Source organism: Zalophus californianus, chromosome 14 (genome assembly GCF_009762305.2).
Source record: "Zalophus californianus isolate mZalCal1 chromosome 14, mZalCal1.pri.v2, whole genome shotgun sequence".
Classification (NCBI taxonomy): Eukaryota; Metazoa; Chordata; class Mammalia; order Carnivora; family Otariidae; genus Zalophus; species Zalophus californianus.
Window position 1 is genome coordinate 57,307,540 of NC_045608.1, and position 24,293 is coordinate 57,331,832.

The window sequence follows — 24,293 nt, forward strand, 5'->3', positions numbered from 1 at the left end:
AGCAGGCTTCCCGTTGAGCAGGGAGCCCAATGTGGGGCTCGATCCCAGGACCCTGGGATCATGACCTGAGCCGAAGGCAGGCGCTTAACGACTGAGCCACCCAGGCGCCCCTGTGTACAACCTCTTTTAACTATTTGGCAATTAACCAAAAATATTTTAAAACGCCATGCAGGCCAAACCGAGTGCGGTGCTGAGCTGCCAGTTTGCACGCTGCCGTCCGCCAGGCTCCCTCACTTTATGGGAAGCGCTAACAGGCTGACCCCGGGTTTTGCTGCTGGCTTGGCAGTAGCCGGAGGCCCAGAGACCCCGTCTCTTGACTCCGTGGCTGATTTTCTTTTCTCCCCACGGGCTACTTCCTGGGGGTGCTGTGGATGACTGGGGTATTTAGGGTTTCCTGGCTGGCAGGGCAGCTCACCCTCTAGTGTTCTTGAAAGCTCTTCCTAGAAGTCACATTCATGGCCAGCTGGACTTCCCCTGAGGTGTGCTTCTGCTCCTGGGTGTTAATGGCACACATGCCAGGCGGAACTGGATTCTTGGCCCATTTGTGTGTTTTCCTAGGGTATCAGGATACCTTCTCTGGGGCGTGGAGTTAATACCCCGCCCCCCAATTGGACCCCAAGACACACTGGCTCGCCATGAAGAACACCACACACCAACGTGGTGAAGTAGGAAGGAGGTTCTGGGGACAGGGTGAAGAGGGCAAAGTTCCAAAAAATCCAAAGGGATTGGGACCCCCCTCCCTCCCCGCTGAGTCTCTGCTCTTGGTCCTCAGCCTAACCTGAGATTTCCACACACTGCTCCCATCCCAACCCAGGAGCTAACAGGTTATCTTTGGCACCTGTTCCAAGGAGTGTTCTAGGCCCCTGCATCAGATCACCTGGGGAAGGTGGGAAATGAGCAGTGTTCTGACCTGCCCACCCAGAACCACCCAGAATTATAATATTGGAGTATGACCCAGAACTCCCTCCTAGACACATGTCTCAGGAGGTTATTATGTACCCAGAAGTTTAAGAAGGACTGTTCTAGGGATAGCAGAGACACTGGACAATAGGGTCTTGTGAATCCAAGTCATGTTCTGTAGACCTCACTGCACAGGAATATAAGCAGATCAGAGGAGTTGGCAGGTCAACCAGCCCATTCTGGCTCACAGCCCAGAACCCACGAGGCAGTGTTAAGGGGTGGTCCCAGGAATGCTTTCACTGCTGTGCAACCAGTGCTGTCACCCCGGGCCCCATAATTGGGGGTTAATGCTCTGCTTTAAAAAAAGCACATGAGGGGGTAGGGGCAGAGGCAAAGAGAGAGAGAGAGAGAGAGAGAGAGTCTTAAGCAGACTCTGTGCTGAGTGTGGAGCCCAATGTGGGGCTCCATCTCATGACCCCGAGATCACAACTTGAGACGAAACCAAGAGTGGGACACTTGACTGTGCCACCCAGGTGCCCCTTAAAACACTTTTGAAATTCTTAATAATTTTATTTTTGATTTTCTTTTAAATGAAGACTAATGGGGACAACAGGGCATGTTCTGGGGGCTTAGAGCCCCTTGCTCATATGTGGTTTTGCCTGCCTCTGTCTCCCCACCTCCCCAGGACAGGTTCTCTGCTGTGGGCTTCCCACACCACCCACCCCTCACTGCCTGCCCAGTGACTTCCACTGTCTTCCACCCCAGCAGGAGCCTGGGTGCAGGCCCAGGCCTGTGTGCTGATTTGAGGGGGTGCCGGTGAGGGTCTTCACTGCCCATTAAGTGTCCCTGAGCCCAAGGAAGTGCTATAGTAAATAGAAGATTAAAAAAACAACAACAAAACATCACACCATGACAGGTTGAAAGAGGGACTGCTGAGAAAGGAAAAAGTGTTTTTCCTGCCTTTTGAGCATGGGGACCCACATTTCAGTTTGCACTGGGGCCTTATGAATTTTATGGCAGGCCTGGATGACTCTAGGCATAATTCTCTTTCTTAGTGGATCTGTTTGGTGGCTCACATTAGTGATGTCATGTGCTCCTTCCCTCCACCTTCTCTTGGTCCTCATTTCCTCAACTCTTCCTTCTGATTATAATACCCAAAGCCTTCTGGTGTGTTGACAAGTATCTTTGTGTTATACGTTATGATATTTTTCTTTCAATGAATGTGAATAAATTTTGAAGAATAAAGCAATCATAAGTTAAAATTCCCTTGTAAATTTTATGTAGGTGTTTTGCAGATTTTAAGGAGAATCAGTGCAAGCAAGCATATTTGCATGGTTTCTGTAATTAAAAAGGGCTCCATTTTAACTGCGTGCATTTGGTTATGTGGTTCAGCTAGTCAGGAGTGTTTTGCACTGCCTCAGTCTGGCAGGCCAAATTAGCATGGTCCACCTGGGACGCAGGGTTTGCTCAGGGCATGTTGGTGGGAGTGTGGATGTGAGGATTGGATGTGCTGGTGTCTTGGCAAAAGAATTTTTATTGTTCAAAGGGATGAGCAGCTGATAACGCTAGGCTTAGTTATCTTTCAGATGGCAGTTGTTACAGTCTGTGACCATGTTCTACTTGAATCCCTCTCCTCCCTTGGCTGATGGGACGGCCCTCTGGGTTTCCTCTTCCTCCCTCTGCTGCTCCTTCTCAGTGTCCCTTGTCTTTGACTCAGTCTCTAAAATGTCGGACTTCCGAGGGCTTACTCTTGCCCTTTCTTTCCAACTCATTCTATACTTTCTTGTAGCTAAAGACAGAAGCTCAGAATCAGGCTGTCTGGGTTTAGTTGCCACTAATTTTGGTGATCTCGATGGAGCTGTTTGTTTTCTGGGAACCCGTGCTCCATGGGTTTATGTCGATGATCAGGTGTTAATAATAATAGTCCCTTCCCCATAGCTTGTGTGAGGATTAAATAATTCCTCTGAATTTGTGTCAAGTGAATAGGAAATGTTTTTGACAACTAAAAGTTAGATGTTTGGGCTTCTGCTTCTCACTGTAATAACTAGCTTGTGGCAGACCAATACTTCTATCCCGGACAACCAGGTAAGGTTAACAGAGTACAAAAAATATCTCCTAGAAGGCACCAGAGACGCTCCCTAGGAAGCCAAGTCCAGGGAGAGTCATTGAGGTCAGAGTCAATGAGCCTGACATCCTAAGTTGTTTTTCACCTTGATGGACTCACCAGTTCCTCAATGGCAGGTGCAGAGACTGTGAAGGCAAGCAGAAAGTGAATGTGAAGAGGCTGAGAAGTCAGGGAAGGCCGTTATGCAGTTTCATAGCGCTGGGGAGAAGAAAACAGAGCTCATAGCTCACCAAGGTAGACGGATCTTAATAAACACTCTGTGCATTCAGGTGAGACCCCTCAAGATTATACCTGGAAGTAAGGGTTAACTGAAAAGAGATTAGGTCTGCAAAGACAGAAACACAGTTCTGAGAGAGCTCAATCCTTGATTGGATTATGGGATGTACTCCTACAGCTTGCCGGATGCCAAGGAAAATCCTCTCTGGAGAAGGATATCCACCCAAAGCCTTGAAATTTCTTCATAAACAATGATTGTAGTCGATAAAATATATATCGTATATCCAGAGACTTGGATCATAGAAATATCTATATGTGATGTAGATACTAGAGTTACCAGACTTGATCATTAAAACAATTATGATACATTCAAAAAAATAGGCAAGATGGAGAATTTTAACAAAACAAGTGGGGGGAATATAATATAAAGAAGCAAATAGAAATTGTAGAAATGAAAAATGCAAATATTAAGAATGGAGTAGATGGGTTCGACTGAAAATTAGATACAGATGAAGAGAAATTAAATGATCTGGCATATAGGTCAGTAGAAGACGTGAAGACCAATTTATGGGGATCCAAAATGGAAAAATGCAAAAAAGAGCATAATAGGCATATGGTACATGTGTCTAAAATACACGTATTAGAGTCCCAGAATGGGAGAAGGAAAATGGGATGGAAGCAACAATATTTAAAGAGATACTGGTGAAGATTTTCCAAGACCAAAAAATGATGGCAAACCACAAGTTCAAGAAGTGCTATTTATCAGGCAAGATAAATACTAGGTAAACCACACATAAGCACTTCGTAGTAAAACTATTGGAAATTGAGACAAAGACAACATTAAATGCAGCCGGAGAAAAATAGATTCTCTTTAAAAGAACAACAGTAAGATTGACAGTTAATGTTTCAACTGAGCTGATGTGAGCTAGAGCTCCGTGGGGTCACAGTTTGGTGAGTACTCCAGGAAGATAACTGCTAATGTAGAATTCTGTATCCTCCAAAAATATCTTTCAAAGTGAGGGTGATATGGTACCAAAAGTACAAACAACAAAAGAAAAAATAGGTAAATTGTATTTTACCAAAATTAAAAGCATTTGTGTTTCAAAGGACAACATTGAGAAAGTGAAAAGAACAACCCATAGATTGGGAGAATATTTACAAATCACATATCCAAAAAAGGACTTGTATCCAGAATATATAACTCAACAACAAAAAGGCAAATAACCCCAATAAAAAGGGGTGAAGGATTTGAATAGGCCTTTTCTCCATAGAAGGTCCCCAAATGACCAATAATAAATACATGAAAAGATGCTCACAGTCGTTAACCATCAGGGAAATGCAAATCAAAACCACAAGATACCACTTCACATTCATTATGATGGCTATAATCTAAAAGCAAACAAGTGTTGGTGGAGTTATGGGCCAATTGGAACCTTCATGCATCGCTGGTGAGAATGTAAAATGGTGTAGCCTGTTTGGAAAACAGTTTGGCAATTTCTTAAAAATTGTACCCAAGAGAAAATATATGTCTATATAAAAAGTTATACAGAAATGTTCACAGTAATTCATAGTAGCCAAGAGGTGGAAACAATCCAATGTCTATCAACTGAAGAATGGATAAATCAAATTTGCTATATCCATACAATGGAATATTATTTAGCAATAAAGGGAATGAAGTACTGATAAATACTATAATATGGATGAACCTTGAAAACTTTACACTAAGTGGAAAAAGCCAGCCACAAAAGACTACATATTGTGTGATTCCATTTGTGTGAAATGTCTAGAATAGGCAAATCTTTCAAGACAAAAAGTAGATTAGTGGTTTCTGGGGGCTAGTCGGGGTGTGATTGTGGGAACGAGGAGTTACAGCTAATGGATATGTGGTTTCTTTTTTGGGCGATGGGGATATTTTAAAATCGATTGTTGTGATGGAGGCACAACTCTGTGAATATACTACAAGCCAGGGAATGGTACACTCTAAATGAGTGAGTTATAGGATATATGAATTATATCTCAATAAAGCAGTTACCCAAAGAATGGAGGTAAAGTAAAGCTGTTTGCAGAAAATAGGAACTGAAGAAATCTGTTGCCAGTATACTCTCACTGAAGAAATACTAGAGAGATTTCTTCAGGCAGAAGGAAATTATCACAAATAGCAGCACAGAAATGCAGGAAGGAATGAAATGCAAGAGAAAAGGTAAATATGTGGATAAATTTAAATGAATACTGACTGCTCAAAACAATACTATGTCACGGGGTTCAAAATACAAAAGGTATAGACCATATTAAAATGGTCTAGTGAGTGCCCTTAAATTGTCTGGGAAGTGATAATGCTCATTTTTAGTAGGTTCTTCTGACCCAGGAAGCCATGTAATTATCTGTAGGGTAAATTACTAAAAGAATTAATGAGAGTGGGTAGCTAAGGGTAAATAGAATAATAGAAAGGAAATACAAAGGATATATGGAGTAATAAAGAATAGTAGATTAATTCAAAAGATGGCAAAAAGGAGGAAAAAGGAAACTAGGATATGTAGATTTAAACCTAGATATCAGTGATCACTGTAGGTTAACAGACTTTGATTAAATGCTTGTATTAAAAAACTGAGATCATCAGGTTGCATTAAAAAAGCCTAAACTATGTTCTACTTAAAAGAGACACATCTTACACATATGGGCCCCAAATATTGTAAGTGAAAGACGGGGAAGACGGTAAACCATGTGGTGCTAACCTAACGAAAGTGGTCTGGTTGTCCTAGCAACAGATGACGTCATGTTTAAGGTCAGTAACATTACTGGAGATAAGGAGGGAATCTCATACTGCTAAGAGAGGCCACTAGGAAATATCAATCAATTCAATTAGATATTGACCAAATTAAAAGGAAAAAGAAAATTCACAGCTGTAGTGGGAAATTAATATGCCTCTCTATAGAACGAGCTGGTTATTAAAAGCAGTGAGAATAGAAATCTGAGAATCCCACTTAACACTGTGGCTCTTGAGGACATGTCCATTCCATTTACCGGGCCCTAGGTATTTGAAATTTCAAAGAATTGAAATCATACAGAGTGTGTTTTCTGACTACAGAGAAATTAAGCTGGAAAGCAACAATAAAAAAGATACTTGAAGATCTTTTTTTAAAGGTTTTATTTATTTATTTATTTGAGAGAGAGAGAACGAGAGAGCACAAGCAGAGGGAGGGACAGAGGTAGAGGGAGAAGCAGGCTCCCCACTGAGCAGGGAGCCCGATGTGGGGCTCAATCCCAGGACCCTGAGATCATGACCTGAGCCGAAGGCAGACGTTTAACCGACTGAGCCACCCACGTGCCCCTACTTGAAGATCCTCAAATATTTGGGAACTATATAACACAATTCTAAGTAACCCATGGATCAAAGAAGAAATCCCAGTGGAATTTAGGAAATATTGTGGACTGAAGATAATAAAAATATGAAATATGGCATATCAGATATTGTGGGCTGTAGCTAATCCCGACAGAAGAAAATTATAGTCTAAATGCACATAATTGAAAAGAGGAAAGACTGAAAATTGTAAGATTTTAGATGCTAGAAAAAAAGCAGCATGTTAAACATAAAGAATGTAGAAGTAAGGAAATTAATGAGATAAAAAGACAAAATGGTGAAAAGCAATATAATCAAAAGTTTTTTTCTTTGAAAAAACTAATAAACGAATGAGGGGACCTTCCCTAAACTGTGAGGAAAAAAAGGAGAAAGCATTAATCAGCTATATCAGGAATGAAAAAGGGGATCTCATTCCAGATCTTCAAGATACAAAAAGTTAGCTGTTGTCTTTAGGTACACCAGTACGTTTTGTGAGATTTCAACTACCATGTTTTGTATTTATGCTCGAACCCCCCAAATCAATTTCTCTACTCAGCATCTCCACTTGTTTTAGATGTAACATGTGAACTACAAAAACCCCAATTCTATTCTGGCTCCCTGCCCCCAAGAGCTGTCCGTCTTCTGTTTCTCACGTTTGTAAAACGTCTCACTGAAAGATATTAATTTGCTCAAACAGGAAACTCAAGATTTTGCTTCTCTCTGTTGGGTACCGCTGCATCTGATCAATCCCCGTGTCGGCCTGGGCTTTTCCTTCACCCTTCCCCTGTCTTTCCCTGAATCAGCCCTCTGCCTCTTTTTTCAAGCTTCCACCATTGTCCAAACCCCCTTCAGATCTCCCCTAGTTCCTGCATTAGCATCTTCATTTGTCTTCTCCTTCCATCCCCACACTGTAAAGCTGGGTCCTGCGTGCAACCCTTTACAACTGTTTCATGGCTTTCTGTTGCCCTAGAATCAAGCCTAAACTCTCCTGTGGCCAGGAAGTCTCCTCTTCCAGAGCCCTTGGCTTCCTTCTTTCAGTGTCTCGACCACTCACACTCCTTCCCTGGCAGGGATTTGCATCCTTTAGCTCCCTGCTGCCCAAACCTGTCCCGCAATGAAAACAAGAACAGATACAACAAAGGTGACAAGCTCATTGTCCTCATTTCCCTGAACTCTGACCAGCTGTTTGGGGGATCAGCCCCGTCTACAGCTGTGAGTGCTCCCTGGGCTGTCCTGATCATGGTCAGCTCCCTAGGACATGGCACAGTGCCTGGCACAGGGAATGAGCACAGGAAAGGATTGTTAACCTGTATGAAGGAATGGATGACTGTAATGGATCAGATATAATCGTGAAATTTAGTGCTGATACTGTTTTTCAAATTGAAGGGAAATAGAAAATGGAAAAAGTTACCTGTAAACATAAGTAAATATTCCAGCCTCTTTAAGAGAGAGGATTATGCATTCTTGGTTATTTATTTAATGATAAAAAAGTCTTTTAAAATAATTCAAATATTTGCCAGATTATCACATCCCCTCGGCTTAAGCTCTTAATGGGAGAAATCTTGCCTTTGTCTTTCTTGTAGACTTTGGCAGGAGCCCTGACCTTTGGTTGGTGAGCTGTATGGTTTTGTTGACTTAAATAGAAATCTGGAAACTGCCTCAATCAATTTCAGGACATTGCTTCTCTCGCTGAAGTTGGTGGTCACAAATAACATAACTTACTAAAGGTTTCCGAGGAAGTAAAATCCAGCCTCTTTCGAAGTAAATACATTCATATTATTTTGTAACCCATATATGCTGGATCTTCAAAAATATTCTCGTACTTTACCCTAAAACATTTACTAAAGTACCTGTGATGGGAGTACCTGGGTGGCTCAGTCGGTTAAGGGTCTGCCTTCGGCTCAGGTCATGATATCAGGTCCTGGGATCGAGCCCCCCACATCGGGCTCCCTGCTCAGCAGGGAGTTTGCTTCTCCCTCTGGCCCTCCCTCCCCTTGTGTGCTCTTTCTCTTGCTCTATCCCTCAAATAAATAAAATCTTAAAAAAAGAAATAAAGTACCTGTGATGCATTTGTTGTTCCAAAGAAGCTAAATGGGCACCTAAGGATTTAAAAGTTTGAATAAGATTTGTTGGGGTTAGCCAATAGGACCTATTTTCTTGTGATATCATGTAAAATCAGTTTCATCTGGTTTTTCTCTAAGAAAATGGACCAATATATGAAACTATTTTTTATTATGAAATGTATTATATATACAAAGGAATAAATGTGAAAGGTTTGTATGAAACACCTGCCACATCTTCACTATCCATCTTAGGAAATGGTAGAGGGCAGCCATGACACGCGTGCCCTCCGTGCATCTCGTCCCTCTGCAGTGGTCTGTGTGGGTTACGGGGCAACCACAGCCCGTAGATGCTTGAATGGCTGAGCCCGGGTTTTGTGCAGGTGTTAAGAAATTGTGGATGGACCTTGTGGCACTGTTTATTGGAAAGCTCTCTTTCCTAACTTTATTTATTTTTTTGCCCTCACCTGTGTCTAGTTCCTTGTCTCTGCTGCTTTTAGAAGGAACGACAAAGTTTAAAGAAGCCACAAGCTTCATGACTGCCAAGCAACAGAAGCCCCATTTGAGGGGGAAACAGGTGTAGTGTTCTTAGACCTGATGAATGGAAATGTGCTGACTGCCTTTCTACTGATCTTAGAGCTGGGATGAGCCTGAAAGGGGGGTACCCAGGGAGCCCCCCATCAGGCTGCCCTGGAGAGAGAGGGGACCCACAGCCATGCTTTGTTTCTGAGCCAGTAGCGGGGCCGGCTTTGTGGGTGTGTGACCAGTGCAGTCCGAAGAGCCCTGTGCTTGCAGATGCTATCTTGAGAATCTCCATACTTTTATCTTTGAATGTGCGTTTTGTACAATGGGACGATGGAACGTGCTCTAAGGGCTCCGAACCACAACTCATGTATTGTTTTGCCTTCTGCTGCCTCCTTACCTCCCTGGGAGGGAGTCTCAGCTGACTACTCGCCCACTCCTTGATGTTCCCAGCCTTTCTGCCCAGCATCTGCTGTTGTCCTCTGTCCCTGGTGGGGGCTACGGGAAGGACATGTCTGCTCTGTGGTCTCTGAGGGCCGGGCATTGTGGTGGCATTCCTGTGCTGAGCTAGCAGTGTCATGGTGTGTTCAGCGGGCACCTTGGGGATGGGAGCCTGTCACCCATCACCGATCCAGCACACTAAGTGTGAAGTTGCATTCCCTGGGGGCTGCGTGTCTGTGGTGGGGTGAGGTGGCAGGCCCTGCAAGGGGGAAATGGACCTAAAGCAACATTCGTAAGAGGTTGCTCATAAGTCCTATGGGTGTACTGGGTGGTTCTTCTGGTTTGGGCCAGTTTGGCTGACATCTGCTGGACTCTCTTGTGTCTGTCATCAGCTGGTGGGTCATCTGGAGGCTCGATGATCCATGTTGGCCTCACTTAGTGTGAGGCAGTTGGCAGGATGTCGCAAAGGCAGCAGGAACAAACAGACATCCCAGAGGCTGGCTGTCCCTGGCTTCTTCATGTGCTGGCAGAGTTCCAGGAGCAGTAAGAGAGGACAGCCCTAGGGGAACAAGTATCTTTCAAGTCTCTACGATGTCACACGTGTTGCTGAGTTGGCCAAAGCAATACATGGGCCAACCTGGATTCTAAGAGCAGAGAAAGAATCCACCTCTTGATGGAAGGAGCCACAGAATCATACTGCAAGCCATGTGGGTATGAGGATGGGAGGAACCGATTAAATGACATCAGCAAATGATATTTTAGCTTTTATTTTTCTTCTCTTGAAAATCAGCCTATGTGTTTCTACTTCTGAACTATTACCAAAATTAGCTTAAAGGATAGCCCTTGTGTCTATTTATAGAATGGTTCCATGCAATTCTATTTTATTGCCTAAACTAAGGATCACTGTGGACCACTTGCCAAACGGAGGTAATCATTGAACCACCGCAGGAACATGCCACTTCACTGGATTAAGGAAAGAAAAGAATATACAAATCGAGACGTGACATCAGCCTTGTTTTAGATTTTTTTTTCCCCCAGGATGGTGAGTCTGCCTTTTCTTTTTGAATGCCCTGTCTTTGTGGGAACAGGCAAGAGAACCCAAGAGTGGCCTTGTGCAACCTGCCTGCAAGGGGCAGAGGGCCTGCTTTAATGGTGTGTGAATGTGGGGTGACACATAGTTCCAGGGTGTTTGGAAGGATCCCTCCTGTGGCTCTGTGGCTGAGCCCCTCCTGAGCACCCCGCCCCCTCACCGAATCCTGGCCACACGTTCACAGCCAGCAGCTGAGGTCTCCCTGCCACGCCAGTGTCACTGCCACTAGACTTCCTTGCCCGCCGCACTTCTGGAACAGCCCTGTAACAGTATCTTCCCACAGGGCTCCCTGCTTTGTCTTATGTCCTGCAGTGCCCGGCAGTGACCTGGCCACTGCACCGAAAGCCAAGAAAGGAGTGTGGGGAACAAGCTGCCAGGGGATCAGGGCTGACATGAAAATTGTCGGAGTCAGGAAATTCCAGGACCCTTAAGTCATTCAGGAAGACGGTTGACATGAGCGGCCAAGGGAGGGGATCAGGTTGCCTCGGTGGAAGTAGGAACTGAGGTTGCCTGTCAGGCGCTGGTCTGGCAGGGAGGTGTCTGCGTCCCCCACTGTGGAAGCAAAGTTTGGATAGTTCTGTGTGAATCTTCAGAACAGCCAGGTTGGGACTTGACTCACTGCTTATTCACATCGGTGGGTTCTTTTACAACAGGTATCCCTGACAAGATTGAAGAATTCATTGAGTGTACTCACCAATTTGCTTTTAAAGTGATACCTAAAGCTGACCCTCCTTTAGGGGATTTCACGGTTTCAATGTGTCAGTCCAGCAAAGAAGCCCTTTATTCTGACTCCTTGGCCCATGTGATGGTTTAAATATTAATCTCCTGTGCCTCGGGTGTACGGATGAGTTGGGGCTTGGGTGGTGAGTGGAGCGGGCAGTGTGCGTTGGGACCCCCGTGGTGCTCACGTGTCCCGGCTCGCTAAAGGCTGCGACGTCTGACCTTGACCCTGACCTGTAGCTCTACTGTGAGGACGACACACACACTTCATGACAGATTAAGAGGCACATATTCATCTCCCCTGTTTTGGTTAACTAACACTAGTACAGATTGCCCATCAGTTAATTAGGGGAGCAGGGTTGTGACGCCGGCTTAGGAAGGAATGGTGGCCTTTCTTCTGGAAAAGAGGACTGGGGCATTTTTACGGAGGATGCTTGGGTCCCGGGAGCCTGTGGCTGCTAATTATAGGGAAGGAATACGACTGAGGATGAACTTCCACACATTGTAACAGTAGGTTTAAATGGCTTTTAATTCTCTTCTGTGTTCTGTTTGTGTGTTATATTTACTCAATAAAATGATCTTTGAGGGAAGGAAGCCTCTATGTGTTCCTTGGTGCCCAGCCCGTGCCTGACATATAATTTTGTTAAAATTGAGCTATGGAAAGGGTAGTAATGATGCCCTGAATGTGAAGAGAGGAATGATGAGAACAGGCAGTTCTGCTAAGCTTTTGGGATTCTGTTGTTGGAGGCCAGGGAGACTGTGGGGTGTTCTGTTGTGGTTCCAGGCTGGCTGGGAGTGTGCTGAGGCAGATACTTGGTGAATGTTGAGGAAAACCGGATATTCATATTCATCTCAGGCTCCTGAGAATAAAGCAGAAGGTATGGGATGAAGATGATGGGCAAACTGGTCACAGTTGCCAATAAGAGCAAGGCTATATCTCCTGGTGACCAGAGAGCCCTACCTCTGCCCCAGCTAAGGAGAAAACCAGAGGGCTCGGTGGGGTGGTGAGGATGGAGAGCCGGGATGGGGTCCTCAGCCTCTTATCTGCTTCCTGCTGTCTCCACTTTGGGTGCCTCCAGTGAATGACGTGGGAAGGCCAGAAATTGTGTGCTGGAGCTGGCCCGGGTGGCTGGAGGGGGCTGACGGGTCAATTCTTGGGAAATTGTATGAGCTAGTTGTTGAATGTAGCCATTATTGAAAAGTAAATTATATAAACATACAATTAAATAAGTTATGGTGAAAACACTATATACTGGGGGGCTTCTGTGTCTCTTTTTCCAACTCCACACTCAGTGACTTCACTTTGGTAGCTTGAAATGGGCCTTCACAGGAGTACTTATACCACAGACACGTGCACATTCTGCCTCTCCCCACGCCCACAGCAACACTTCCTCTCCGACTTGGTTCTCTCTGTCTGGCCTGAGTGTGGACCCCAGCCTTGGAATGACTCAGGCCCCCTGGAGGAGAAGCAGAAACTCTTTATCCAAAAGCCTCTTTCTCTGGGCTCACACGTTTCCAGGGGCTGAGGCAAAAGGAACTGTTACGGCTTACAGGGCTTTCATTATCCCCATCTTCTGGTCTGTGGATTATAAGTGGGATGCAAAAGAAGCAAAAGTGTTAGTACTATCAACAAGACAGATCAAGTCAGTTTTCTTGGTTAACAACCTCAGCAGGGGGTCAAAGCAGGCCTGAGCTGCGCTGATTGAAACTCTACACACGGTTTAGTGTACATGTTAACAGGTCCAGTTTCTAATGGAATTTTCCATCTAGGAGCAATCAAGTCTGATTTCAGTCCACAGGAGACCCTTGGCCCAGGAGATGCCTTCTGCAGGAAATCCTTCCTGTCGGCTGCTTCCGCAGGCTGGGGGAGGCAGCTCCCCTGCATGTTCCCCCCCGAACTCGGGGTGCACCTCTCACACCACAGTACAGTGAGTTTGGCCAATTGGATCCTTGGGTTTAAATGCTTTCTCAGATGAGATGATCCATCTGTAAAATGCCAGTCAAGAACGCTGAGCCTCACCAGTGTGCCTTTAGTAGCTAAGAGGAGCGGTTTGTTATGAGAGAAATAAAACAAGTGAATCAAATGGGATTAACCCCTTCAAATGATTTAGCTAGGTATTTCTTACAAGTAATAAAAAAAAAAAACCAAATTCCTTTCATTCTGTTGAGGATAACTAGAAACAGGGGCTGCGGGGTTTCTACCAGAATTAGCAGGCTGTTATAGATGCCAATTCTAGACAAGTCGACAATCTATATTTCTCTTTTTGGGGATAATAAGCAAAGCTTTTCCATCAAAAGGGACTAAGTCCTTGTTTGAACTCTCACTTATAATTGGGAGGATTATCAGGCATTTATCTAGACGTTTTAAAGGAGCTAAATATTTGCCTTCACTTTCCCCCAATCTTCTGTCATTTTGGAATAAGAGCCTTAACTCATCAGGTAGGTGACTACTAAGAACCACCCTTATGGCCCAAGAAATCAAGCATGAAGTTGGATTTCCTCATACTGTTAATCTTTAGTAAAGTTATTTTCCTGTACTTTTAAGTGTATTATCATTTTAAATGTCATGGAATGCTGGTTGCTGTAACAACCTCACAATCCTAACAATTTACCACAGCAAAGGCTCATGCCTTGTGCTCTTGTCACCAGCCAGGGCGGGTAGTGGACGCCGGGCAATGGAATGCTCTCTGCCACGCAGTGATTCAGGAACGAGAGCTCCTCCTATCCAGGGCTCTGCTGGTTTCTGGTTTCCAGACTTTGGAGTCCTCGTTTGGCTCTTCTGCATCCAGCCTCTGGCTTCCCTGCCTCAGGCTGTAGGAGAGGCAGGAGAAGGGCGGATGGGTGTGCAGGGGTGTTGAGGCCAGGCCTGCTGGGAGCCTTTTTCACTTTCACTAATATTCCATTGGTCAGCCCTCAGTTACATGGCCATTAGCCCCACTGTAAGGCTGGGATATGTGCCCTTAGGGCCCAGGAGGAAAAGGGAACGGGGTTGGCAAACATGTGGCATGGCCTTGGCCACACCAGAACACTAGGATGACACATACTGCATTTTGCAAACATGATATTTTCAAGCCCTTTGTAGGTTTGTGGCCGTAGAGAGGATGCAGAGTGGCGTAGTGATTGAGAGCATGACCTCGATTCAAACTACCAGCATCCAAATCCCAGCTCTGCCATTTCCCAGAAGTGACACTGGGCAAGTAACTTAGTCTTTCCCCGTGCCTTCATTTCCTCTTTGTAAAATGGGGAGAGCAATAGAAGTTAGTAGGGTTTGTGTGAGAATCAAATGATGTAACACATGTAAAACGCTTAGAATTATGCATGGGGCATAATTAACAACATGTAAGTGTTAAATAATTTTTTAAAAAAATACGACTAGTAACAAAGAGACCTAATGTCTTCTTTGGTACGTTGTAATTTGCATATGGTGCCATTCAGATGGAGAACGTTTCTTTTAGTTCAACTGTAAAATGTCTATTGAGCAACTACTCATTGTCACGTGCCAGGTTTGACCATAGAATCTGAAGGAGTAGGCTTCTCACTGAATCAAAGGAAAGGGCATGGTTCTCCCCACCAGATTTGCCTTTTAAACTCGGTGACTCTTAATCTATGGTCACATCGACATTGTGATTTTTGGTTTCCACTCCCCAAATCCTCCATGGCGTATTCCTGGGGCCCTCAGAGTGGAAAGTGGCACTGGCACCAAAGGGCTCCTTCTCCTCCCCTGTCCGTCTCCTGGGCCCTGTCAATGCCACTCCCTTCATAGGTGTCACTGCTGGCTGCTCACTATGTCGTGTGCTCGCAATTTATTTGTGTGAACCCGCTACCTCTTCCAGTTACGATTTGAATTTCAGAATCATGCTTGATTTAAAAAAACACCTGAGGGCAACATGAACTAATTTCTCCATCCAAAGTCCACATCCCAGGAGCAGGCTGGGCTTAAAGGCTCTTTCTCTTGCAGCTCGATGACTGCACGCTGCAGCTCTCACACAATGGCGCCTACCTGGACTTGGAGGCCACCCTGGCAGAGCAACGGGACGAGTTGGAAGGCTTCCAGGATGATGCTGGGTAAGAGCAACTGTTGTCCCTGCTGACTAGTCCCAACCTTCTAAGATATGGGGGTACATTAAGGCCTTAAAATACTCAGAAGAGACCACCGTAGCTTTGACCTCTACATTCACAGTCACACAAGAGAGGGGAGATGCAAGTGACTGACCGGTAGTAATTGCAAACTCTTTTGCATTTTGGGGTAATTTTTCTTGACAAGGCCACTCAGGGGCAGGAAAATTTCTGGTATGGTTTAATTAAGCACATTATATTGACCTTTTTTTTTAAACCAAATATAATTAATATTTAATAGATTTTAGTAGTTTGACAACTATCTTAAGCATTGTTTTTACTGATAACTTCCTGGATATTTCATTTCCTTGGCAGATGTCCTAGTAGATTATTTTATGCTATATCATCTTTTGAACTCACAACAGTGGAGAAAATGATTTGTGATGGTGTTAATTAACATTAAGTTACTTTTAGACTACATAGAGAATTGCTTAATACTTCTGATTGCTGTGAATCTGAATAAAGCTATAGACATAAAAAATCAGACAGGTGTGCAGAAAGTCAAATCACATATAAATCACATATAAACATATGGTCAGCTCTTCCTTTATTTATTAGGTTATTGAAATAGCTTCTTGATTGGGGGCCCCCCTGCCTTCTTTTCGGTCCTCATCCATTCAGAACCAAGTATATCTCTGATTTCATCACTTTCCTCCTTAGAAACCTTCAGAGATTCCCTGTTGCTTTCCAAATAAAGCTTAGCTGTCTTAATCTGGTGTTCGAGGACCTCCCCAAAAGTTGCTTTGAAGCTATCTTGCCTGAATTAAAAATAGATTACAGCCAGATGAATCTTATCTGGGAATGCTGATTCTTCATGAATGGCTCAAAAATGAGGGACAATGGAAACCTTCTTAGTGTTAGTTTTCTACCTGACTCTAGTATTTACGATGATATGCTGGGTTTTCCCTATACCTGCCACAGTTTATGGTGTTTCCCCTTTAATTGTCCCCTCCCTCAGTTGTCTGCTGTTAGAGCTCTACTAGGTCGTACTGGGCTTGTCTGAATATCTATCATCTAGCATTTTCTCAACACATTATAGGTACTTACTGAATATTGGTAGTCAAGTAAATGGCAGGACCCCAGAATGGATTCCTGAATAACATGACCATGAGCACTAAGGCCAAGATCCTTCGTAGGAACCAACAAGGTTTTCTGAGGACCCAATGGGAACAGACCCTAGAAAGTACCATAGGCTATACACACACTCATTATTATGTCACACCAGATTCTACTCATCATTATTAAAAAAAAATTATTAGATTGATAGACTTAGGAACATTCCATTGCTATAGTTTTTACTGAGTATTTGACAATGACATCCCTTTATATAAGATGCAAGAATTCAGGCTAGATGACAGTTTAATTGGATGACTTCATGGCTCATTGATTAAACATATACCAGGTGTGTTATGAGTAGATTATTATCAACCTGAAAAATGTCTCTACTGGTATTATAGTTGAAGACCATGCCCTGTTTGATTTTTTTCTTATCAAAATTCAAATGATTTGGAGATGGGAGCCTAGGGGGAAAAAAGCATCACTACATTAGACAGCAGTTGGAGTTAAGAGTAGGGAAGAAAGGGGCACCTGGGTGGCACAGTCAGTTAAGCATCTGGCTCTTGATCTCGGGTCAAGTCATGATCTCAGGGTCCTGGGATTGAGCCCTGCATCGGGCTCAGTGCCAGGCATGGAGTCTATTTAGGATTCTCTCTCTCCCTCTGCCCCCCGCCCCCAAGCATGTGCACACTTTCTCTAAAAAAGAAAATTAAAGCGGGGAAGAAAGTAACATTTATGGAACGCCCGTTATGCCAACCACGATACCAGGCACGTTATTCACGATCTGTTTATTTAATAGTTCATTCTCTTAACAGTCATGTGACTGGATTTCATTGTTTCTGTTTCTCATCTGAAACAACTGAGGGTCAGGAATTAAATTACACTTCCAGGGAGAGAGAGCCAGTAGATGGTAGAGCCAAGTTTGAACGCAGGTGGACCCGATTCCAAGTCTGTACTCCCCTGATCCTCCCAGGAGCTTCTGGGCAAAGGCATTTCAGGTTTACTCAGGAAGTACATTGGCACCTTTGGTGACGTAAGGTTGGTTCATGCAAGGACATCTTCAGCCCCAGGCTAAAACACTGGATTTGGTTCCAGTAGCACTCAAGCACGCTGCATGGTGGCTCCAGGGAGGACGCATTTGCTGCCATCATCTGGCACCGTCAGCATCAGCATCCAGGTGCTGGTAGTCCCTGCGGCCATGCCTCAAGAGCCAGGAACCCTGCTGCAAGCTCCCCAGAGGAGATCCTGGGGCTTACTTTCTCACTCTGTTCCCTTGCGAATCATCACCTGCCATGGGTCCATCTGATAGGTACAACCTTGACCCCATTTCTGCACCCTACACCTAAGATGGATTATGGCAAGATGAGAAGGCAGGACTCATATGTGGGAAAGTGTCAACAGGAGAAGGTCCCAGACCATGCTGGGTAGCTGTGCTTTTGACAGGCAGGCCCCAAACTCAGCCCAGAGGGAGCTTTATGTGTTTGCAAAAGTCCCGGTTTGTGGTGACCTCCCCACCTTGTCCTTTGGAATGTACTCAGGATGACACTCCTTTTTGTCTGGAAGAGTATGAAGAAGCTACCCTATTGACCACTGGTGGGAAGGCCCCTGTGTCCCTGGCTTAGGTTGCAGAAGACAGGCCAGGATGATGATGCCTTGGCCTTGCCGGGTCCTCCATTATCCCTGGGTCACCTACCACCACTGAGCGCTGGCGGCATATGGCAACTTACTGGGAGCTGGTTGGAAGCAGCCTGTAGGCTGAGCCTTCCTTCACAGGTGGGAGGCCTCTGAACACATCTGCAGTGTCATTTGCATTAAGTGTCCCTCCCATGTCCTCCCCTAGGAGGGTGGCATTTGGCAAAGTCTGTGTGCCTAAGAACTCTTGTCTCCCACGAATGGGAGTTAAAATATAATTTCTTTTTAGTTAAGAATTGCCCTTTGGAGTCATGAAAAGGACACATGAAACCATTTTTTTCTTGATTTCTTTGGGTGAATTATAGCAAAAATCTGCTAAAGTTGTGCCCATATGATGACAACATGTGGCAGGCGATGTGCAAATGGTGGTGTTTTTTTGTACAGGGTGTTCTGAGAGAATTTCCTTGCTGGAGGAGTTTCTTTGTTCTTGTCCATTGCCCTGCTCTTTTATGCCAAGACTAAAAATTAACTCAGTCCTTGTTTAGAATTATCACTTAAGCTATAGTTAATCAGAGAAGAGGAGAAAGACCTTCAAAAGTAGAAGGACAAAGCAATTATTATGCTACCAAAACAGAGCCAGGTCTATTTATTGCCTTCCAAGGCCAGGGAAATTAGCCACCACAGCATGGTGCACAGAACCAGAAGCCTTGAACCCTCTGGATGATTATTCCTGACCCTTCATTGTGTGACCTTGTGCAAGTCACTTTATCTCTGATAGGAGATTATAAAATTTATTTATAAAATGAGGACAATACTACTCAATTTCATTTACCTCCCCGTGTCAGCAGGGATCCCAACAAGGTCTCTGGGACTGGAGGAGAGCACAGTGGGGAGCAGCATGGCCTGGTGGTTAGGGACATGGTCTTTGCAGTTAGTCTCATGGCTGTGTGACCATGGGGATGCTACTGCGCCTCTCTGAACCCCAGTCTCCTAGTAATGGGATAATCATAATGCATCCTCATTGGGTTGTTGTGGAGGAAAAATGAAATGACGTATAGTATCTAAAACAGTGAGCTAGTTCCCAGCATATAATACAAACTCAAAAGGAATAGCCCTTACTGTAATTACAGTCAGCATTTGAGAAGTAGATACACTGAAATGGGAATCACCGGATTTTAGACCTGGAGGGGTCCATGCAGACCAAGCACTCTGAAATCTCATTTCTTTTAGTTAAGGAAACCAAGGCTGGATCCTTGCCCACAGGGCAGAGCTGGGCCAGAGAGCCCAGGCCTCTTTTTTGCTCATTTCTACCTCCACTGCCTCCGAAAGAAAACCAGTGCCAGGGACCTGTCACTGAGAAGGTGGGGCTTGAGGTTAGCCCTGGAGGGGATAGCGGCCTTGCAAGGGTGAGGGGGCCGTAGAGGGGGGAGCACCGTAGAGCTCCAAGGAGCTTGAGGAGCACTTGAGAGCTGCAAGGTGCGGTGAGGATCAGTGTGGTTGTTGCACTTGGGGTGTGCATCCCTAAGTGCTCCTACCTTTGTCTCGGTCACTTAGGGTACTCACCTTTCCCTGCGTTTGGCTCTGTTCAGACCTGCGCCCCGGGGGCAGCTCTGAAGACAGTTGCTGCTTCTCTTGCAGTCCCCTCATCGGCTGGGGTGCTGCTAACTCCTCCTCACCCCCTGCTGTTCCTCACAGGGCTGTGTGTGCGTGGGGAAGTCGGGTGCAACCCTGGGGGTTCGGGAGAGCTTGCCAGTGGGAGGCTTGCAGCTCAGGCCGGGCAGGGCTGGAAAGGGCTGAACATTTGAAGGTACTTAGAGCCAAATACCCCCGGATAAAGCTGCCTAGAAATGCTGGCTTCTAGGCACCTGCTTCAGGAGGTTTGGCGTGGGGCCTGGGATCCTGGCCGCTTCAAAAGCTCCTCAGGTGGTGTGCTGTTTGGTCAGAAACCTACAGCCTAGGTTCTCAGTGTTGGAGAGTACTGCACCCACCTGAGGAACTTTAACAACTTCCCTTCCCGCTCAGCTTCAGACCAATGAAATCAGAACTTGGGGGTGGGCTCAGGCGGTGCCGCTTTTTAAAGCCCTCCAGGGCAGCCTGGGAAGACCATTCCTGAAAATGCTGCCGGAAGTTGTGTAAGGGAGCGTGAACTCCTGCACTGAGTGGACGGTGCGATGGGCCGGCTCTAAGTCCCCTCCAGTGCAGGTGAGGAAGCTGGTCTGCAGGGGCCTTTGTGCCCCCAGCCTTCCAGCTTTGCAGTCGATGTGCGTAGGGGTACAAAGGGCTTGTGGAGAGCCCTGGTTTGGCTCTAAGATGCCTAGCTTCTCAGCCTGTAGCTCATAAACCCCGAGGAACCCTGTGTGTGTGTGGGGGGGGGCATGGACCCCTGAGGTTTCTGCACAGTTTGTGGGTGAGGGAGCTCAACAGCAAAGAGCGGAGCCCTGAACTTGCCAGGATGGCCCCTTTTGTTTGAAAAGGGCCGGTTTTCTCCCTCACCCAGGCCAGCGGCCAGGCTTGGTAGGCTGCAGTTTGAGCCTGGTGGCCACTGAGAAGACGGGAGACCCTTTGTCTCCTTCGCTGACTTGCCAGAAGAGCCCCAGACAACACGCCTGTACTCTGAGCTGAAGGTCATCCCCTAGGAGGAGAGTAAGGAAAAGCTGCTCACTGCTTCTCATCCACACCTGAACCAGAGTCTTTCAACTTGTCCAGGGTTTTTGTTTGTGTATGGCTTGGATTTTCAGGTTTAGTAAGTTAGATTTGGGTTCAAAATGTAGGTGACTTCTCAATGCTGCTTAGTCTAGAAGTGAACAAAAAGGTGACTGGATGAGGTTTTCTGTCCAATAGTAAGAAGGAAAAACTACTTACTCCTTCAAACTTGACCTCTTGGGATGCAAAAAACTGAGAATCTGATGGAAGGCTGTGGAACCCCTCCTCACCTAAAACCTTGCACACCAGCCCTGGGCCAGTGCTGGGCTGCCTCCGAATAACCTGGAAGAAAGCTGCCTAGAAATACTGGCTTCTAGGCGCCTGCTTTAGGAGGGTGGGCTGAGGCCCAGATTCTCACCTCTTGAAAAGCTCCCCAGGTGGTCTGCTCTTTGGTTGGGAACTTACAGCCTAGGTTTTCAGTGTTGGAGTGGGTCCTACACCCACCTGAGGAACTTGAACAACTTCCCTTCCTGCTCAGCTTCAGACCAATGAAATCAGAACTTGGGGGTGGGCCTAGGCAGTGGTGCTTTTTAAAGCCCTCTTGGGCTGCCTGGGAAGGAGATGGTTCTGTAGGAAATCCGAGGAGAGAATCCACTCCCATGCTGAGTGGACAGTGGGAAGGGAAAAGCTCTACCTTCAAATGCGGATCGCGTCACTGGACAAAGATGACATCCAGTGGGAGTGGGTGAGCTTGGGTGGGCACTGGGCTTTAAGGTGGGGGTAGGGGTCAGAAGAGACCTGACCTGCGAAGGGCGAGTCCTCTTGGAAGTCCAGTAACCAGGAGGGGTGTGTGTGAGTGTACAGAACTTTGAACAGGGAGGCAGCTGTCTGATGTGGCCCACCCTGATCTCTAGCACCTGAGCCTGGTGGCGGAGAAAGCAGGGGCGGAGGGGATTGGAGCTTGCGGTGGAAGGGGGGAGCTGTGGAACTAGTTGACTACAGCAAGACAAGGGTAAAATGAGCACCTGACATTAATTGGTTAGTATACAGACAGCAACTTTAGAAAAGTAGCGAGGTTCTGGAGTGGGACCAGTTTGGGGAAGGGGAGAGAGCAATTATACAAATCAGGTTACCTTGAACCATACTCAAGGTGTGAGGTGGCCAGGTGAGGAATGTTGGTCTGGGACCCAGGTGACGAGCATCAAAGACCAGAGAGGCTGGGGTGATTCCTTGGAGGAAAACTTCTCTTTATTTAAAAAGATTTGGAGACAGAGAGTGAGCATGCCAGCACACGAGCTGGGGGAGAGGCAGAGAATCTTCAAGCAGATTCCCCCGCTGAATGCGGAGTCTGAGTTCGGGGCTCGAATCCACGACCCTGAGATCATGACCCGAGCCACCCAGGTGCCCCTAAAACTTCTCTTAAAAATGAAATCTAATTAAATAATTAGGGCCATTTGAAGGATGGTATGTTGATGACAAGATGCTCTTAGGGGCCTGGGCTTATTTCCTCTTTCTACTTTGCCATCCTTAGGATGTGGCTTCCATCTTTCATGCTTCCTCACAGTTCAAATACGGCTGCTCACCTTCCAGCATCACATCAAGGCAAGAAGGCATGTAGTGGGTAGGGGATACCTTCAACCAAAATAAGTTTCTTGTTGGAGTTCAAATGTAGGCAGTCCTCCTTGGGACTGGGAAAGCTGCTATAGCATCCTCAAAATGAGGATTCCATCTCTGCATCCAGAGTAGTCTATTTGTTAAAAAAATTTTTTTAAAGCTTTTATTTTTTTTAAAGACTTTATTTGAGAGAGCATGAGCAGGGGGGAAGGAGAAGCAGACTCCTCGCTGAGCGCAGAGCCCTGTGCAAGGCTTGATCTCATGATCACAACCTGAGCTGAAATCAAGAGTTGGACACTTAACCGCCTCAGCTACCCAGGTGCTCCTTGATATATATTTAAATGAAACCTGGAACTTCAATTCTTTTTTAATTATTAGAATAAATCTTATTTGGTTAGCCAATATTGTCTTAAATTGCATCTTAATTTCTAATGTATCTTTTTTTTAAAGATTTTATTTGACGGAGACAGGGAACACAAGCAGGGGGAGTGGGAGAGGGAGAAGCAGGCTTCCTGCTGAGCAGGGAGCCCGATGTGGGGCTCGATCCCAGGACCCTGGGATCAGAACCTGAGCTGAAGGCAGAGGCTTAACCATCTGAGCCACCCAGGTGCCCCAATGTATGTCATTTTTGTTAGGTTTTAGTATTGAGGTTACCCCAGTTCCCTAAGAATGCCCGGACTCTCTCTCCTTTGTAAGCCCTGGAGAAGGTTAGGCAGGTGTCCAGCAATGGGCAGGATAATGCAGGTGACCATGGAGTCACTCTGCTTTCAGCCTGGGTCTATTTCTACCAGCTGTGTGACTTGATGCAATTTATCTCCTTTCTACTAGCATTGTGTTTATCTGCAAAATGGGCACAGCAATTGTACCCACGTTGAAGGTGGGAGGAACCAGGGATGGGAGATGGAGGACCCCTTCTGTGGACTTGGCTGCCACTTACCACCACTCCCCTCAGCTGAGGCCAGTCCTCTCCTTTGCTTGGAACTCCTGGGATCTGAGGCTGATTTCTCTCAGTTGGTTTCCATAGCCCATGGCCCCCGATGCCACACAGGTTTCTTCCATTGTAGGATTTCATGTACAGGGGCAGATGGGGAAGGAGGGCGAATGTTGAAGCAGAGGAATTGTAAGTGATAAAACTACAAAATAGGCCTTCTGTGGTCTTTTAACTCCCTTAGGGGTTAGCATTACCAACCAATTGCCTCCTTCCTCAGTGCGCAAGCACAGAAGACAGCCACTCCAGGATGGGGTTCGCTTTGGTGCAGGTGCCCGGGATCCTAAACCGCATCACACCACACCCCCGCTGTGGGACTGGAGAATTCTGTGGGAAAACAAGCACTTCCTCAAAATTCGATTTTTGTAGTTGCTTGAAGATAAAAGCAGGGCTATCAATCGGCGCTCTTGAACTTTTCCAGAACTTGAGCTGTTCTGAAACCTTTTCCCTGGTCATTCCATACTTTCCGCCCAACCCCCCCCCCCCCCCCCCCCATATCCGGGCATCTAAAGCATGTACTTCTTTGTCCACATGCTTTAGTTGACTCCTAACTGCTGATAGCACGAGTTACAGAAAATCCTGGGGTCTGTGGACTCAGGGTTTGCTGTTACTCATCATTAGGGTCTGGCCTTAACTCGTTGGTTCTCAGGTTAGTGCTCCAAGCTTGATCTCTGCTATACACCTGTGGCTACTACCTGCCTCCGCATCCCCGGACACCCCACAGTCTGTTCAGTAGTTCAGGTCCATGCACTTAGAATTTTCTAGCATGATCAGAAGACTTGAAGGAAGGTCAACATCTGGATTGTCCAGAGAAAGATTTTTGTGTGTAAAGA

At 45.8% G+C, this 24,293-nt stretch overlaps 1 protein-coding gene across 4 annotated transcripts in view; it reads left to right on the forward strand.

Moving 5' to 3' along the window:
* FHOD3 (formin homology 2 domain containing 3) overlaps window positions 1-24,293 on the forward strand; it is a 450,944-nt gene that overhangs the window by 43,159 nt on the left and 383,492 nt on the right. For all 4 annotated transcript variants that reach the window (XM_027576518.2, XM_027576519.2, XM_027576520.2 and 1 more), the window contains exon 2: window positions 15,370-15,476. In XM_027576518.2, the coding sequence (XP_027432319.1) occupies window positions 15,370-15,476 (107 nt within the window). The remainder of the gene's footprint in view (window positions 1-15,369; window positions 15,477-24,293) is intronic.